The sequence below is a fragment of the Corvus hawaiiensis genome, chromosome 1 (assembly GCF_020740725.1).
Source record: "Corvus hawaiiensis isolate bCorHaw1 chromosome 1, bCorHaw1.pri.cur, whole genome shotgun sequence".
Lineage (NCBI taxonomy): Eukaryota > Metazoa > Chordata > Aves > Passeriformes > Corvidae > Corvus > Corvus hawaiiensis.
In genome coordinates, this window is record NC_063213.1 from 80,275,811 (window position 1) to 80,294,142 (window position 18,332).

General features: G+C 40.0%; 1 protein-coding gene across 1 annotated transcript in view; it reads left to right on the forward strand.

Moving 5' to 3' along the window:
• The window catches only part of MYO10 (myosin X), a 162,435-nt gene that overhangs the window by 68,563 nt on the left and 75,540 nt on the right, over positions 1 to 18,332 (forward strand). The window contains exon 3 of the mRNA XM_048311502.1: positions 3,427 to 3,585. Within this exon, the coding sequence (XP_048167459.1) occupies positions 3,427 to 3,585 (159 nt within the window). The remainder of the gene's footprint in view (positions 1 to 3,426; positions 3,586 to 18,332) is intronic.

The window sequence follows — 18,332 nt, forward strand, 5'->3', positions numbered from 1 at the left end:
TGACTGGCACGGTTGCTGCCCACGTGGTGGGTAATGGGTCAGCTGGGTAGAAGGGGCTGTTTCAAAATGCTTGCAATATGTGAACTCTTCAGTAGATGACCTTGCACATTTTCAGAGAGCAGTTTCAGTAGTGATCTAGCTCACATCAGGGCTTCCAAGGTGCATATGAGCCTACTTCTGCCTTGAAATAAAAATCTCACAGAAATCTCACTAAAACAACAAAGGTTGTAATTGAAATACTGACTTGTTGATCAGGAAACCTTTGGAGTACCTTCTGCCTTCCTCCCATCCAATGTGGGTCATCAGCACCAGACTGAAACCCCGTCTCCGTGTGAAAAACACCCTGAGAGATTCAGTTGTGTATGGGCTCCATGCAGGCTGGAAACCTTGAGTGCAACTTGTAGCTTTTGCAAGAAGTGGGGGTTGTGTGGGTTTTTTGATGTACATAAGCACTTAATTCAGCATTCTCTTAAACTCATTTGACTGAGCTGTTGTGAAATCCCTTGATGCCATTTAATGAACTGATCCAAGCAGGGATTTTTTAAATTTGGCATCGTGTCACAAAATGGCACCATAAGAGAGAAAGCATGTGTACTCCTGTTGTTGAGAGCCTATTTTGACATACGTTGCTCATGTTAATAAATTGTATTACAAATTACATCTTTTGTTGAAACATAATTTCCATTAGATCTTGAGCTTGGGGTGTTTATTTTGTGCAGAAAGTTAATTTTATATTGTTTTGTTGTATTTCCCTTAAATGGAAGGCTTGAAAGACAACTTTTTTTTTTTTTTCCTCATGTGCCAGATTAATTGTGCAAGATAGCATTGGTCCCCTGGCTTTCTAGACCGCTTCCTCATTTGGGTCTCTTTTTGGCATGTTCATCACAGCACTAGGAAGCCGTGGTAGGGACAGCAGGGCAGTTTTGAAAGGTTCTCTTTTCCCAGTGAAATGCACTTGACTGTTGTTAGGCTCAGTTTGCTGTTTTGTCTTATATTTCTTGAGCTTGTTCTTTTTGTTGTTGTTCTTTGAGTTGGTCCATCCTATCTCAACCTCGAATTTTCATTTCCATAATAACATTGAGAGTTCTTATTTTGCATGCTGTCTCTTTAAGGTTTAATTTAGAGTTCTCCATGCATTCAGCATGTTTGTTATCTTGAACCATTTATATCTAGAAAGGAAAGAAGTTTTTGCTGAATTCTCATTTAGGCTTGTCTTAAATCTTATTCTAGTTTCCTGCATATTTCACTTGACCTTCCAGAAATGCTGGGAGGGTCCTTGAGGATGGATGTTCCTGCACTCTGCCAACAGGGTCCTCTTGAAGTTCAGGAGCCAACTTGGTTGTCTTCCTGTTCTTCGTGCTGACCCTGCAGAATGGCTCTGGGTTCCTATTTCCTGAGGATGTCAAGTGCTGTAATATTTCATAACATGATCTTCTAGTTAGTAATGATAAAGTTCAAGGTAGTTTTTCCACGTCCTTATCCTAATAAAGACGTGATTCAGGATGAAATAAAACAAAGCTGGCCTTTCAGAGCTTGAGCAACAGGGCTCGAAAAGAAGCTGTTTTAAGGAGATGAGGTCTATACATGTGATCCCTCTCTCATGACTTTGATCTTGTTAGATGATTTTGATCAAGTTTTATGGAGGGTTTAAGAAATATAAGGGATGCGTGGTTCTGGCAAAAATTAAAAATAAAGGAAAAGTAGCTACGCGGTGTTGAAGAAAAGGTCCTCCTTCTTTCTAATTTGGTTGACAGCCATTATTAGAAGTTGGTGTGTTTTCTAGCTGAGTGATGCACAGTCCTGTCTCTGAGTCAGCTCACAGAACAATTTCCTCACATACCCTGTTGATGTCTGGGATGCCTCCCAGCTCCTTTCAGAAATTTCTTCCGCAGATCTCCTTTCTTCCTCAGCCTTCCTTCAGTATGCTTTGTGCTGGTGCAAATGACATCTCTAATGGTCTGATGGCCTGTGCCTGCATTTGTTATGCTTAGAGTACTATTATAATGAAGAAATATCTTCAGGCAGCACTCCTCTGTCAGCTGTTAGGATATCCAAGTACAGAGGTCTGGTGTTCAGTCTGATCTGCCTTCAGCCTCTTGCTTCTTCAGCCTCTCTTTCTCGTTTGTCTCAGCAGGACAGACAACATCACTGTTTTTCTGGATGGCCTCCTACTATGACACTTGTTCAGTCTTTTATTGCCAGGAACATACATAAGGTTTTATGCTGAAAAACCTCTGAGAGGTTTCCTCCTGCTGCGCAGAGGTGGCCCCTTAGGCAGTGCTGCACAGCATGACCCCCAGCCTGCAGCAGCCTTTCCACAGTGCTTGCTGGTGCTTGGCTGACAGTTATGGCTCTGCTTCCGTCTGCTTCATAAATATTATTTTAAAGGATTTTGGAAGGGTTTGGGTTTTTCCTAATGTTCCACGTTAGTATTTCCACAAAGTATTTGCATTAATTCCAAGCTTTGACTTTTTAACACTGAAATGGCGCCATTAGCAGGGACAAGTGTTGCCTGAGGAGCATTGGCTATGAGATGTGGGCATGTGTCTATAAGGATGAGGTGCCAAGATGTAAATTTGCAGGAAATGGGTTGCTGAATTCAAAATCAATTGCTTTATAGTCTTTCTTGGTGTTATTAGTATTCATAAAAGCTCAACTGGATTGAGGATGTGTACATCGTCTTAGCACATTTGTGATAGTTTTACAGAAGATATGTAGAAGTGTTTTCCAACCGAGTATTTAAATGGTGTCTTTTTTAGAGTTTTTATTGTTTGTTAAGAACTGGCTTCAGAAATTAGTCCCAAAAGTCAATTAAGAAATCTGTTGGCTTATTCATTTCTAAATATCTGCTGCACACAGAACTTAGAATGCAACTTGCATTAGGAGTAATGACTGTTTCCTGACTGGAGAATTGAATGGAAACATTTAAGTGGATTTCAGATCAAGCATATGAACACTTGCAGCCTATTAGAGCATTAATTTCAATTTGCTGTTTTGCACAGTCAAACTTTTCCTCCCAGAATAATTTGAATGTAAGTGGGTTTTACTGTAAGAGGTGTTTTTTTGTTTGTCTGGTTTGGTATTTTTGGGAATGGTTATTGCTTGGTTTGTTTTTCTCTTGATAAAGTCCAGCAGTAGTCCAGTGTGAAACAAGGTTGCATTTGCCCTTGAACAGGAAAAGTCCTTACAGTCCTCAAGTGCACTGTCAGTATGTGCTAGTTTCTTATGACCCATGTAGGTGTTTGGGGTTCAGAGAGTGTCAGAGAAGCTTTAGAGGAAGGTATCCCTGCCAGACTATTGTATTTTGCAAGTCTGCACACTGATAAGCTGGATAGGGGATATGAATGGGTATGAAAGCTCCATTCTCAGACAGGAGTTCTTGAATGTGTGCTCTGATCAATATTGGTTTTGTTTCCCCTCTTTCAGGTATTCACTTATAAACAGAGCACGATCACACACCAAAAAGTAACACCTATGCATCAGACAAGCACAGAGAGCGTGGAAGACATGGCAGCACTCGTAGATCTCCATGAAGGCTCCATTATGCACAACTTATTCCAGCGATATCAGCAAGATAAAATCTATGTAAGTTTTTTCTAAAATTAAGAAAAATATCCAGAGGGAATGTTTTTGTATGTGTAAGTGCTGTGTGTGTTTTGCTGTTCTGTGCTATCTCCTCTCCAAATGCTTTCCAGTTCCCTGTGTATCCACATAGAGCTGAAGCAGGCCTCATGTAGTGACTTCTCATGCACAGCGATGGAAGGAGAAAGTAGCTCAGGCTGGACATGGAATCCCTTGGAAATCTTGAGAAACTGGCATGCTACATACACGTCTACACTTTCTGTGACAGGGTTTTGTAAAGGACTTTCATTTTCCTCTTCTTCTTTAGACTCTCTGCCCCAACAACATGTGCTGTGTATGTCACCAGAGAGGATGTGGTGGAACTTAGTCTGTCACTGCCGTTTGCGATCATGTTAGGCCAAGAACCAGTTCAGATCAGCTTCCCCTCTTGTGTTGTAGTAGAAAGATTGTTATGAAAGAAGCATACGATTGTCAAGCTGAGCATTTGTGCTGTTAAATACAGACAGTTGGAGTTGGGGGTCTATGAGAATAGACAGCTGTTTATCAGTTTCCAAAACTAGGAATTAGTCTACACAGAATTCCTTGTCTTAACTCTGTAATGAAGACTTCTATGATTAGATTTACCTGCTCCTTCAATGTTTTCATTAATCTTGAACTAACTAGATACAAGTCTTTCCTGAGTTTGGAACTGCACTAAACATGAGAAAGGTACAAGGAATATTAGCAGCTGCTACAGATTGCAAAATTGCACTTTTCAGTGAATCAATGGTTGGTCATTTTGATTTGGCTTTTCTTACTAATAATTGCAGAACACTATTTTTGTTTCATCATTATGACTGAGCCCTTGATTTGACCATATACATGCTTTATTTCAAGCTTCTTCTACTGAGTTTGGCTGCTTATTTTTAAATATAAACATATCTAAGTGAAAAATTAAACTTTCCCCATATTTAAGATTTGATAAAAATCAAAAAAGAGCACAAGGAAATAATACTCCTTTGCACATTATCGTAAAAGTGGCTTTTTAAAAGTGGTAAAAGCATGGAGAATCCTCAATACTGAGGTAGTTCTCTTTGCATAGGTCTTTATGTATATTTTTTTTTCTCAAAACAAATGAACTGTTTTACATTTCAGAAAAATCGGCAAACAAAAAAAAAATAGCATAAATGAGCAATCCTGCATGTGCAAGGAAAAAAACATGTACTTGATAAAAGTTTAGTTTTCTACCGGTGTTGTTAGACTGAGTACATGTACTCAGTGTGAGTCAAAAGAAAAAAAAAATTGTTTCATGGTGTGCATTCACATAGAGGTCACCCCCCCCTTTTGAAAAGCATGAGGGTGATTTTTTTGATGAGGCATAGAACAGCCTGGTTCTGAAGAGACATGTCCTAGCTTCTTTCTTAGCTTGTCAAGGCAAGTTTAGGGAGTTCTGATCCTTGGTGCTTCGTGTGGTGTACGTTTTTCTAGACAAACAGGTTTGTGTGCTGGTAATGATGACAGATCTTCAGTTGCTACTGAGTATGCATTGTCCCTTCAGTGTTGCTAATTTAACTGCTTAATCGTTTGAATCCACCTGAAAAATTATGGAAAAGGTGGTTGGAAAAAAAGCTGTGTTTTGAAATGCTTGTGAAAGCCTCTCTGTTGCCCTGTATGTGTAACCAGGACCTGACTGAAGAAGCATCTTCTTTTCTCCATCCTCGTTGGTACCCCACTCCTACTGCAGCAATAGTAGTGTTTTAGCAGGAAAGGACTTCAGGAACAAAAATCCCCCCAAAAGCTGATTGAATGTCTTGAATAATTTTATGAAAGTTCATAAATATAGGAGCATGTATTTTAGAAGGGGATGTTGTCATTGCAAAATGAGCTCTGTCATTTTAAGCCAAAATTTCTTCACTGTGTTGAGCAATTCAATGATATTTTAATGTTAAAAAAGAAGAAAGGACCGAAGGTGCATTGTTTACCTTTGTTGAAGGTAACTTTGCAGCTGATTATTCAAACTTGCTTGATCATTTTGCTTTGAGACCAGACTAGTTCTAGTACAGGACAGTAGAAGCCATTGAAATTTATTCCAGGAGCAACCAAAATTTTCCAGAGTATACATTTGCCTTCTCCCTTGACCAGGAATTGCTTCATTATTGTAGTTCACACATTGTCTCTTGTATCTGCATCATCACCTTGGTGTACCTGGTGCATTAGGGATAAATTGGGAAGGCATGTGTCACTCTCCACTGTGGGCTCAGGGGCTGATCATCCCATTGAAAGACTTCTTGCCATCCTCCAATACAAACCACCAGACAATTACTGTGTTGTGGCTTTTAGCTTACAGATCCCTTTTTACCTCAGTTCTGTGCACCTCCTTGTCCATATCCTGTGTAGGGGGAAGAGATATGAGAAGGTTTATGCTGTCATTTTTTGAGTTCTATGCTTGTAGTATTACAAATGTATTAGTGTGGTTCTTGAGCATGGTAGCCTTTTGTCAGTGGCCTTGAGACCAGGAAGCACCTTTTTACCTTAATAAAGAATACACTTAGTTGGGGGTTTAAGTTTTGGGGCTTGCTTGTTCACACACATAAAAATTATATCAAGTGCAATGTGCTTAATTGTAGTGTAAAGCAGATATAATTTCAAAAGAAGTTGAATAGAAGAAACAATTAAAGGGAAATTTAAAGTTATTTTCTCAGAAAGACAATTATTTATGCAGATCTTCCACTGTTAACTTGTGTGTTTTTCTGTATTTGAAGATCTGTTTCTCCAGCAATAAGCATTTAAATAAATATATGCAGATGTTTGAGCTCAGTTTACTCTTCCGTTACTTATTAACATTTTTGTCTCACATACTCATACCCCCGTTCCTAAACTTTTTACTACTTCCTAGTTCATACTACAAAGTTACTTGCTATGGATGCCAAGTTTTGTCAAACGTGTCAGTGACTTTATTTGCTGCTGCCAACAACTGCAGCTGTAAAGGGTCAGTAGAGAATTTTCTATATTTCTTGATATCTCTTGGGGAGGGAAGAATATTGATTCAGATTACAGGTTATGTTTGTAGTGTGAATGATGCCTGGCTCTGAACATAATGAGTTGAGGCTCTCAGCTGAATCTGTGCTGTTTGCAAGAAGGTGAATGACAAAACGTTTTTCTTGTCTATGTGCAACCATCTTTTTGTATCAGTGTCAAGTCTGTTGACATCTGCTTGTGATACTTTTTGTCTGAAGTCCCATAAAATAGTGTGTGCTTTCCCTTTTTGGCCTGTGAGAAGCATAGGATATGCAAGTCCTTTTTTGATTCTTCCAGGCAGGCTACTGTCTGGTATTTTTTTCAGGCTTTGTTCTTAATACTGCATTTATCTGAATGTTTGGTTCCAGGCTATCACAACTTTTGTTGTCCAGAAAAGGACAAAAGTTAGAATGACAGTGATCATATGGTGCATGGGCTTCCAGTGTTACTTCATCTCCCATTTTGTTCCTATTGGGAACAACAGTGGGTGATCCAGCTGTGGACATCAGCATGCAAGTTTTAATGCTCATCTTTGAATGCTCTGATTAGCTTGCATGCTAGACTGGTATGTGGCAAAATATGGAAAGATAAACACTAGTGCTAAAAATGGAAGGTGCCCGCATTTGGAAACAGAGCCATTTGTGAAGGCATTTTGGGGGATTTGGTCACCTCTGAAGCAAGATCATCACAGGGCATGTGGTGTGGAGAGGGCAAGTGCTGCAGCAGCCACTCTTGTTGACGTTCAAAGGCAAGTTGTTCCCAAGCTGTTGATTCTGGTTTACTTTTAGTTAAGTACACACTGCGGAGCAGACTGGCTTAGCCTTGGAGAGAATGCCATAAACCACACAGCATGGATTGTGCTGTGAGTTGCATAAATTATGGTGTTTGGGCTGGCTCTGGGATGAGCTGCAGTTGTCTTGTCTCTGGCCAGTGGTTGATTACTGATGCAGGTAATCAAATTTCCAAGAGCAGAGCAGAGGATGAGAGAGCAGCTTTTGCTGAGGTGAGAGGCAGGTTGGAAATAACTGCAGTATATATTGTGCAGGTCAGTCCAGAGGCTTTCAGCGTCATATCTACCCTCATTTGCATGAGTTCAAGCAATAAACAAGTTTCAAAGCACTTTTCATTAGACTTTTCCTTTTGAATTAAGAAATGCTAGGTAGGCACATTCCCCTTTGAAGCGATGATGATTTGACATGTGCCTGTCTTGTTTAGGTGGAGGATGTGCACCATGCCCAGAGCGGCATTCTGCTTGGGCTGCGGGGTGGCGGTCCCTCGGCCACCCTCCCCTGATGTGGGGAGAGTGACCTCCAAGTTGTCCAGCAGTTGGGTGTGGTGGCCAGGAAGGGTGAGGGACAACACAACCTATTTTTGCTCACTCTCAAATTAGGACTGCAGCTTGCCCACTGATAATTATAACCATCTGTTATGCTTGTGTGCATATGTATGAAAAGTTCTGTACCAGCCACGTCGACATATACTGCTGTACCAGCCACATCCACATCAGAGGGAGGATGATGGTAATTAGGAGCTCAGTTTTCATGGCTGGCTTCCCTTCAGCTGAAGCAACAAACATAGAATAACTTGAATGAAAAAGCAACATTTACCCGTTTTTAAAAAGGTGTTAAACTGGAAAAGTTGTCCATTCCCTGACAAGGTTGTTGCAGAGCTCCTAGCTACTTCATTGTACAGAATGCTCAGTTCTATCCATTCTTAAAAGGTATTTTCAGTTATTCATGCATTGATTTTTAAATCTATTAATGTTTATTTACTTAAGCAGCGTGTTCAGTTGTAGTTTTTTAAGCTTCCAGTAATTAGATAATTTATCTCCCTCGAAGTCATGAGGGCTCCCAGAGGCAACTAGTTGATGTTTGTGCAGTATTAATCAATAATCACCAGAGGGTTTTTTTCAAATTCTGTTTGCAGACACAGGCACTTTAGTATCTAGGTCAGTTGCTCTCTGTGACTTGTTTTTCTAGGTTTTTGCCTATTTGGGTTTTTTTTCTGAGCACAGTAAAACTCCTTTTGGATCCAGTGCAGTTGCTCTGTACCGTGTTGCGATGGTCAGCAGAAGTGGATGTTGCTGCAGGTTACAGTGAGAAAATAGCGGGGCACGCTAAAGTCCTGGTTGATTAAATGCACAGACATGATTCATACACTTTGGTAGTATTCCTGCTCAGGTGTCCTCTAACATTGACACAAGTTGTAGGTGAAGGCAGAGAAACAAAGGAAGATTGGTAGAAGCTAATAGGATCATAGAATCACTGATGTTGGAAAGGACCTCCAATGTCTTCAAGGCCAACCTTTGACTCAATACTACTTCCATAAATATCGCTAAACCATAGTCCCAAAGTGTTTACTAATAAAGTCAAAACCTCATGACTGGTTTCTTAAATGGAAAAAGTTGGACACTGTGTGGAAACTGAACCTAAAAAGAATGTATATCATGGACCCCTACAATATCCTGGACAGCTCAACAGCCTTGGTCTTCAGCCTGTCATGTGCCTTGTTATAAATTAATGTGGGCCGTGGACTTAAAAAAACCAGACAATGGTACACAGAAACTGTGTCAGTAATTAGTACCATAAAACATGTATATAAATACAGTACATGTCCATTTAAACTAAGCCTTTAGTTATTACACTAGCCCCTAGAACCACATTTATCCTGGTCTCGTCTGCAATCCAACTGTGGCTGCATGGTTCCTCTCCAGAGGCATCCAGTGCTGCAGAGCAGTCCCAGGTTTGCAGGATCTGCTCTGTGGTCACTGAGGAAACTGCTGTTTATTTAATTGCTCCACTTTTACAGTAAAGAAATCTTAAAAGTATGCTGATGAGTGACAGTGGTTTTCACGCCTTCCCGTGCTACTGGGCAGATGGGGAAAATTCTTGCCACCAGCTCTTTCCATGGAAGTGTGGAGAGCAGAGAACGCTGTTGCTAAGAATGCATGACAAATGTCTATACATAGCTACTTACCTCCATAATTAGAATGTTATGCTTGCACACATCAGATAATGTTTTCAAATGCAGTTCAAAGTGAGTTCCTGTCTCCAAGCATTAATTACAGCTTCCATTTCACATCTGTTACTAGAGAGCAGCAGACAAAGATCTATAAAAACACAGCAGGCTTTTAATTGGAAATCTAGTGAAATTTATTTATGGTGATTGTTATTTCTAAAGGCTGGTCAGTTATATAGATCAACAATTGTCTACCAAAGGAAAATTATCATTGTTTTTTATTTGGTTTTCTTTTTTTTAAATATGTGTTAGTGGAAAAACATAGCTGTAATGACATGAGAAGTAAACAAATGCCATCAGTTGGTTAACCAACCTTGCTTCTGACTTCCTCCATACTGCATGACTTGTGGAACTGCTAATAGTTATAATAACAACAACAATAAAGAGTGCTTGTCTGAACTTCGTCCTCACAACTGAAAATACTGGGGTTTTAAAGGTGCATGTTTTCAGATCTTAGGAAGTATTTCAGCCTGGGGTGTTGTGATCAATGCGATACCATTAAAAGGGGAGCTTCTCAGAAAGGTGTGTGTCGCTGAATGCACTATGATGCGTGCCACAGCTACACAAACATTTTGCAGTGTGTGCAGTGGCTGCTACATGTGCGCAACCCCTGCACAAACACATTTATATTACGGGTTGTAGCACATTAGGTGTTCTTGGTAACCTGCTGGGTGTACACACTGCAGTGAGGATCCTACCTGCTAGCATTTGTGGGCTGCTTTAGTGAGATGGAGAGGGCGAAGAGGTCAAAGTTTTATTAAAACATGAAAGCTTCTCTTTCTATTCTGCTCTGTACCAGTATTTTTTTTCCTTGGTTGGTTGGTTGGGGAATAAATAATAGATGCACTGACAACAGGGTCAATTCCTGTTGACTTCCATGAGTTTTCTATTTGTAATACAAAAGCTCTAAGCTGTATTTAATGGTAACTTCATATCAAAAGCTGTGAAGTAAAAATTTTATCATCGTGTGCGGATTTTGTCATTGGTGATGGTATATATTGCTAATGTCTTCCCAGATTTGAAGGCTAGTATTCATGTTGTTTTCTCCACACCTGTATTGCATGTCACTTCTAACTCTATAAGCTGAAAACAGAAAGCAGACCAACACGCAAAATCTTAAGAAAAATTATCAGTCATTTGCGCAAATGCCAACAGCAGCTTAGTGCTGTTCAGTCAGAGCTTTTGCAAACAGTGCTGAATGCTTCTGCGTGCACTACTGCCTCACTTGGAGGTAAGCTTTGGCTCCTTTCTGCAAGGTCTATTGTTCCCAGTCCAGCAAAATCATTGAAAGGAGGGCAGGAATTTGGGCTCCAAAACTTAGGGCGCTTACCTGACACCAGCATACGTTTCCTTTACGTGAGTTAGGCTTTGACTGTAAAGTGAACTGCACAAAATTTACTGTTTGTACTGCACTGTCCAACTGTCCTATACACATATTCCAGCAGTTTAATACTAGAAAGGCTACAAGCAACCCATTTAAGTTGGGAATTAATTAACTTACTTTCATTGCTATTGTTCATCTGTGTAAATGGACTATTGATTCATAGCCACGCTGTTATTTTTATTTGAAAAGAGGTGGTCCCTTTCTCACAAGCAGTTTCAGCTTTTTCCCTTTGATGTTTGTCAGTCTCTCCTTTCACAAGCAAGTGGAATCCAAAAGTTCCATTTAGCAGATTTTTGACAGTTAATTCCATTTGCCATCTTATTCCTGATTTCTCGACTGACGGCTATTTGGCAGCAGTTCAGTGCCATCCAAGTAAGTACCTGGCATAGACTTAGATTTCAGTTATGCTGGCTTTTGATTTCTCTTTTCATGCTCTGTTAAAGAGTAATTCCTGCTCTTCCTGCTTTCCTCCTAAAAAAAGCCCTTTCTATAGAAGAGGTCTTCAAACATTAAAGAGACAAAGGAGTTATGGAAATCTGGATATCAGTATGTAAAACACTTGCAGGCAGAATTAAACGGATCTGCGAAGCTTTATATAAAAACATTTTTCCAATGTTCTAGAGAGACTGCTCTTTGGTTCATGGTTTTACCAGCATTTTTGTTTTCCTTTGTGTGCATTTTCTCTGAAAAGCCCCTTCATCTCTCCAGTATGAATCCATAGGAAGGAAGAAGACCATTTTTTTCTTTTCCTTGCTGGAGGGTAAATTAGACCTTCAGACAGTTTTGAAAGACTCATTTGAGCATTGTGCAATAACAAAGCAGGAGGAAGAACTAGTGTGTGGCCACAGGCCATTTGAAATGAAATGACGAGCCATGGGGTCTCTGCTCTTTGTGGGGCCTTTTTTGATTTGAGCTAGAGCTCGCCTGGTTAAAATTGTGCACACAGATTGCTACAGTCTGAAGTGCACACTTACTTTCACATGCTGTATTGCAGCCCATGAAAATAACAAAAAATGAATGTCTCGTTCTGATCAATCATGTTTGTGTTCAGGAGGTCACCGCCTGTATCTGCTTGGCAATGGTGAAGAGGGAAATTCTTCTGTAATTGTATATATGAAAACTGCACAAAAGATCATTATTCTGACCCAGTAGATAGGACTGCTGCATGGTAGAGATTGCATTGTATTAGTCAGCAAAAAAGTGCAGTAAAAACAAGGAGACTCGGTGCTTTTTATATGGGAGAAAAACTGCCAGAAACCTGTCAATATCTTGAAGAAGGAAAAATGTCTATCTGACATCAGTATTACTATCTGCTGTGCTGGTTTTTACCTTTGGCTCTAACAGTGCTCTTTTATCAACTTTTCTTTATATTGGTTTCGTAATTCCCAACTGGATTGGTTTTTGTGTGGATTCAGGATAACATTTGTAAGGTTCCCTTGAGTAATCCTCATCCAAATGGAACAATCTGTTCAGTAGGAGAAAATGAAGAGAAAAATAAGATGAGATTAAGCTGTGGGTGTTTCTCTTAACCAGCGGAGAGTTCTTCACCATCTCTGAACCTTCTGTGGAGTTAAGCAGAAAGGTGTCTGCCTCCATGCAGTTTTGGGTATTTGCATTGGCAGCTATGGTGACCAAAACCCAGTTTTTAACCCTTAAGAAGTAGACCTAGACAGTTTCATTTAGCTTCCTAGGACAAGGACTCAATGAATGTGCCAGATTGAAGCTGTAGGGAGTGAAAGGAATCTCTTAGTTTAGAAGTTAAGGTAGCTGGGTTACAAAGTACAAGTTTTTCATGAAGAGGTAGCATAGCCTTCGCCCTTGGAGTGGCTTGGGAACAGGATGGTGTTGCCTAATTCTGTTGCACCAAGGGAAGCTTTAAGGTCACATTAGCTGGGTTGAAGGGTCAACTAGCAGACAAGGCTGCATCTAAGAGGGTGTCCTGTTGCCCAACAGTTGCCTGTGATATCTGAAATCACATGTTTTAAAATAATCCAAAACTATTCCAAAATCTTCTTGAGAACTGTGCAAGTGGAAATAAGCATAAAGCCTGGCTTTGAAAAGGGCTTGGTCTGTTATGCCTTGCTCAGCACAGAAGGCAAAAAGGCCAGCAGGAAGGTGGTTGGTAGGAGAGGCTGCTGCGGTTTCCATTGTGGACTGAAGGACATGAAAAAGTGCAGCTGAGCAGTGTGAACATGCCTGAGAAGACTTTTCAAAAGAAAATACACTTTTCAAAAGCAGTGACAAGGGGAACATGTAGTAGGTGGGTCTTGGCTGTAGGTAGCTGCCTGTTCACACTTGATCTTCTTAGTGAAATTCCATGCCATGTTCTGGTTCCCTTCTAAAGGTCCTCTCCTATGGGTGCTAACTCTTGTATTTGCAGTGTGGCCAGTGTGTTTACAAACAGCTCATCAATCCTACAGCTGACCTTAAGATGAAAAAAGGACACTTTAAGGGTCATAATGTTGAGTGCATTGACAAGGAACACAGAGAAAAGCAAAGCTAATGTAAATTTGCGTGGTTGGAAGCTCACGCTGAGTCACCAGACATGGTGAAGACTGCAGGAGCCCAAGCATGTAAAGATGATTATAGAGTATGGCATTTCCATCTTAGAAATGGCTTGACTGGTTGAAAACATTTAAAATATGTAGTTTTAAAAAACATTGAAAATTGTAGTTTAGTACTTGACTTTGATTATGGTTTTTAAGAAAGAAGCTTGGCTTCAGACAGGAGACAACTGGATTCTGTCCCACTGAAATTAGCATGGGACTAGCTGAAGGACGGGGTATACTTACCACAGTGGTGAGGATAAATCGAGGACCTAGCATGAATGAGGGCATTAATTACCATCCTCTTTATGGCATACCATCGCCCCTTCTTCTGCCTCCCCTAAAAAGCACACCAAAATGTGGCCCAGTCATCTTTCTCCTTTTTCTGCTGATGTGTATGTGCTAGACGTTTGGCTGTCTTTGCCTCAGGATAAACTCAGCCCTGATTACCATTAATCCCTTCTCCTAAGAGAGCTGGGAACCACAAAGGCCATACCTGCAGTGTGGAGCAAACCCTTCTGTTCCCAAGTTTTTCATCCTGACACCGTAACATTTGGTGTTGAAAATGTAACGAAGCTTGATGGCTATTTTGTAGTCTTTTAAAAGTCGCCTGCCACTGCACGTTCTGTGAAAACACTGGTTTTGTTATTTGGTAATGTTACTGTAGCCGTGATGATTTAAAGGTAAGTGAGACGCAGAGGTTGTGTGGAATGGTGATAAAAATCTTTTCCCATGCCTTGTGTAAAAGTAACATAGAAGTATCTTTGAGGTGAGCTGGTTGTACTGCAGTTTTATTTGAAGTTTCCTATATATTAAGGGTAAGCCCAGAAAGTAATACTTGTTGAATAAATTGGCAGGTCGATACCAATACCCCCTTTTTTAAAAAATACTTTTACTTTTCAGACACAGAATCAGTTCCTTAAGAGACTCCAGGAGAGTCAGGAGTTGTTCAAAAATTATCCAGAAACATATTTTTTGAGGCATCTGTAACCATGCTTTTCTTTCTGTAATAACATAGATTTTTCATCTAAAGCAGAAAGGCTTGAAAGTGCTCTTAAGAGAGTTGGACAAAGTCCTCTTTCTCAATGTTAATATCTGTAACAAAACATCTTAATTTCTGTATTTTATCTATTCCGTCATTTCTGGTTCCAAGTTATGAAAAATATTTTGATTTCTGTTGGCAGTAAAGAAACACAATGATAGAAAGAAATAGAGTAATGCAGTCTTCTTATGCCTGTTTTAATAGTGCAAGCAGTTTTGGTTTTGGTTATCGTTGTGGATCAAAGATTTAGCTCAGGAGCAGCACATAATGCCCTTTAACAGGGTCCTTCAGGCTGCTTCTGCCTTATCTCTCCCACTCTCCCTGTAGCATGAAATATGGAAAGCCTAAAAAAGTGTGTGTCCTTCCCTGCTTCCCGCTTTTTATTTATTTATTTATGAAAGAAGGAAGACTGGGATGTCTCAGATGCTGGAAGTCTGTGAAGTACAGAGAGGGACACCTTGATGTAGAAGGTGAAAGGTCATGAGAAAAGCAGTGTAGAATAGGTTTAATGACCTTACATGGGAAAAGCGAGCTTGGGTAAAATACAGATGTCATAAAGGATCCTTAGAAACAGGAAAGTTATTGTGGAGAAGTTTTGATATGAAAGGGAAGAAGTAGAAGGTGGATGGTTGCTGGATATGGAGCAAACCTGAAAGGCTACACCCCAAAATTCTAAAAAGTGTCTGTGAAGGAGAAAAGATGAAAAGCAGGGTGGCCCTGGTGTATTTATTTATTTATAGGACTAATGAAGTGGTCTTCCATTAGGGCAGTTTTCTTTTTTATTGCTTTTTCATTATAGAGAGTCTGAAAAGAAATTTGAGGAGGAAATTTCTTACTCTACTTTTTTTCTTTTTTTCTGAAAGCCTTTTGTACAAGAGAAAGAAAGACATTTCAAATTTTATTTTGTTCATCCATTGCAAACTTGTTTCTTGTAATTTTAAGCTAACTTGAAAAACTGTATTTTGATCAATAAAACTTTTTACATAATTTAGATTTGTTTGGTATCAAACTGAAGTAAATTTATTGTGTCTTCATTTAAAAAAAAAACCCAAACACCCTCTCGTGTTAGACAGGACTACACTGACCATGTTAAGTTTTGGTAGAGTATTTCTGTGGGTATCAGCAGTCTTTGTGAGCTCTTGAACCTTGTTAAAGAACAAATTGGTTTTCAGTGTTTGAAGAACTGTGGGATGATTTCAAGACAGAGGCTCAAAGCTAATCGCTATCAGAAGGCAACAAGTGAAACAAAAAACGTTCAAAGAACTGATGAAAAATTGCTTCCTTTCTGAAGTACATCTTTCATTTTGTCTTGCCTTACTGAATGTCTAGCTGAGAAGATAGGATTTGAACTTCTAGTTTTGAAAGTCCTTGTAGAGGATCAGCAAACCATTGTTTTTGCTTTCTGCTGAAAGGGGGAGCAGGACTGTCTGTGGCTTGTGAGCGAAAGTGTTTTAGGAGATGAATTAACAATGTAAAATTTCAGTAAAAATTTGAAAGTGTAAAAGGAACCCAACCTTTAATATGGCAGTCAAAGTGCTGCATTGGGGTTTAGGCTGAGTAACTCAACTTTCATTTATTCTTTGGCTTAAATAAATATATTAGTGGTGATCTGATAACAAGTAGTTGCTGGTTTAGTCTGTACCAAAGTAGTTCAAGAGTTTGTGTGCGGTTCTGTGTGAAGTGTTGAGTCAGTCATGTAACAGGGAATATTAAACTGCCCTGTTCAATGCCATGGATTTAAGGGGTCAGGCTTGTAACAGGAGTTCTCACAGTATATCACTGAAAAAGCTCTCCAACTATTTCAACTGGAAATCTTCAGAACTCCTGTGTCCGCTTGCTAGTGCTCTGGCAGTATTTCTCATATTCATAATTGCTTTGGAATGCTTTCATTCAAATAAGTAATTATTGACTTCCAAAATCAGATTAGAAACTGCAAAGAACAAAAAGAAAATTTAGGTTACTGTCTTATAAGCAAAGTGGAAGTGTCATTCTTATTGGAAAATACCTTTTCTGAAATTTCACCTGTTTTGTGATGTTGCCATAATATAGTAATTTAGAGATCCTGCTTCTGACTGTTAACCCATGTAGTGTGCCATATGATGATGTCTGGTGCAGAAGTAGCATTCAGGAGACAACACATGTCCACTGAGCAGTCCTGCATTTTTTGTGTATTTTTACACTGGTTTAATCTGCTGCTAAGGTGCTTGCATTTGCCAAACCAGAAGGTCTGCCCTACAAGAAAGGGGTTGTGTCGTGTGGCTGCTCAGAGTTCCCAAGGGAAGGGCAAGTGGAGGAGCTTACAAGAAAGATTGAGAGGGGATTTTTGCAGAGGCATGTAGTGACAGGATGAGGGGGAATGGCTTCAAACTGAAAGAGAGTATGTTTAGGTTAGATATTAGGAAGAAATTCTTCACTGTGAGGGTGGGGAGACACTGGAACTGTTTGCCTAGAGAAGTTGTGGATGTCTCATCCCAGGAAGTGTTAAAGGCCATATTGGATGGGGCATTGAGCAGCCTGTTCTAGTGGAAGGTGTCCCTGCCCACGACGGGGATATTGGCACTAGATGATCTTTGCTCTCCTTCCAACCCAGGCCATTCTGTGATTCTATGAAATTGGGAGGTGGCAGCATTCTTCTTCAGGGGAGTACATGTGCCCTTCTCCCCTCCCCCAAGTCCCTAACTTTGGGGCTCTTAGAGGTGCCAGGGTAGAGTCTAGGATCTACTGCTTATAAAATATTGCTACTACTAAGGCCCTGTGATAGGTATTGGATGGGATAAGTAGTAAGCCTGGAAGTGATGTAGGAAATGATTCTTGCAGCAGCAGATCTTGCTGCAGTTGAGTATCCCAGAGGCAAGTTACAAAGACTTCTGGAAGATAGGTCTTTTAATGTGAACTTTTAAAATAATTGGAATAGTTTTTAATAACAGTGCTGCTTCAGCCCATTGATACTTTGCTGAACTACCGTGGGTAAAGGCAGAACTTTTGCTTGGGCCAGCTAACTCCTTAGTCCATGCAGATACCTGGTTGTGGGTGCTCCTGGGTTGGACTGTGACACCCAGTAGGTGATAAATGTGATACACTGTGTCTCTGAAGAATATACTTTTTTTGTGATACTGCCTTGGGATGAGGAGGTTGTTTTTTGAAGTCCTGAGTTTGTTCTCTCTTATGCCATTATAATTTGGTGGCAGTGTGTGCACGCATTTAACTTGTCCTGCAAACAGGTAGTACATACTCAAAGCACCAGAAAACTGGAACCACAAAGCTGCACCTTTGTTAGCAGAGGTTGTGGTGGTTCACATTTTTGGTGAAAGAAAAAGACAGAGAGAAGGAATTTTTAAAATAGTGACATGTCCTAAGCATTACTCCATGAGGTGATTTAGAAATTGCTTTCACCAGTATCATTTCTGCTGTTCACCAGGTTTCTTTTATTGCCTTAACACACCGCCTGTTTCTCTATTATACCTTATTGAATTACAAGGCAATGAAGGCAGCTCTCTTTATTTAATAAACTTTTATTATTCACAGTAATGACTCATGTTCTGGAAGTCTTTCTGTCCCTTTAAAAAAATTGTGCTTAAGTCATGTGAAAGACTGCCCATCGTAAATGAATGCATGATGAAGTGGGCTGCTGTCACCTCTTCTGGTATTTACTATTTAGAAGAGGAGAAGCAGGAAAAGTCACCATGTGTAGCCCATGGTGATGCAGTTTTGCCAGTGCTTTATCATGGAGATACTGTTCTGTCAGGTATTAATCATGCAGAAA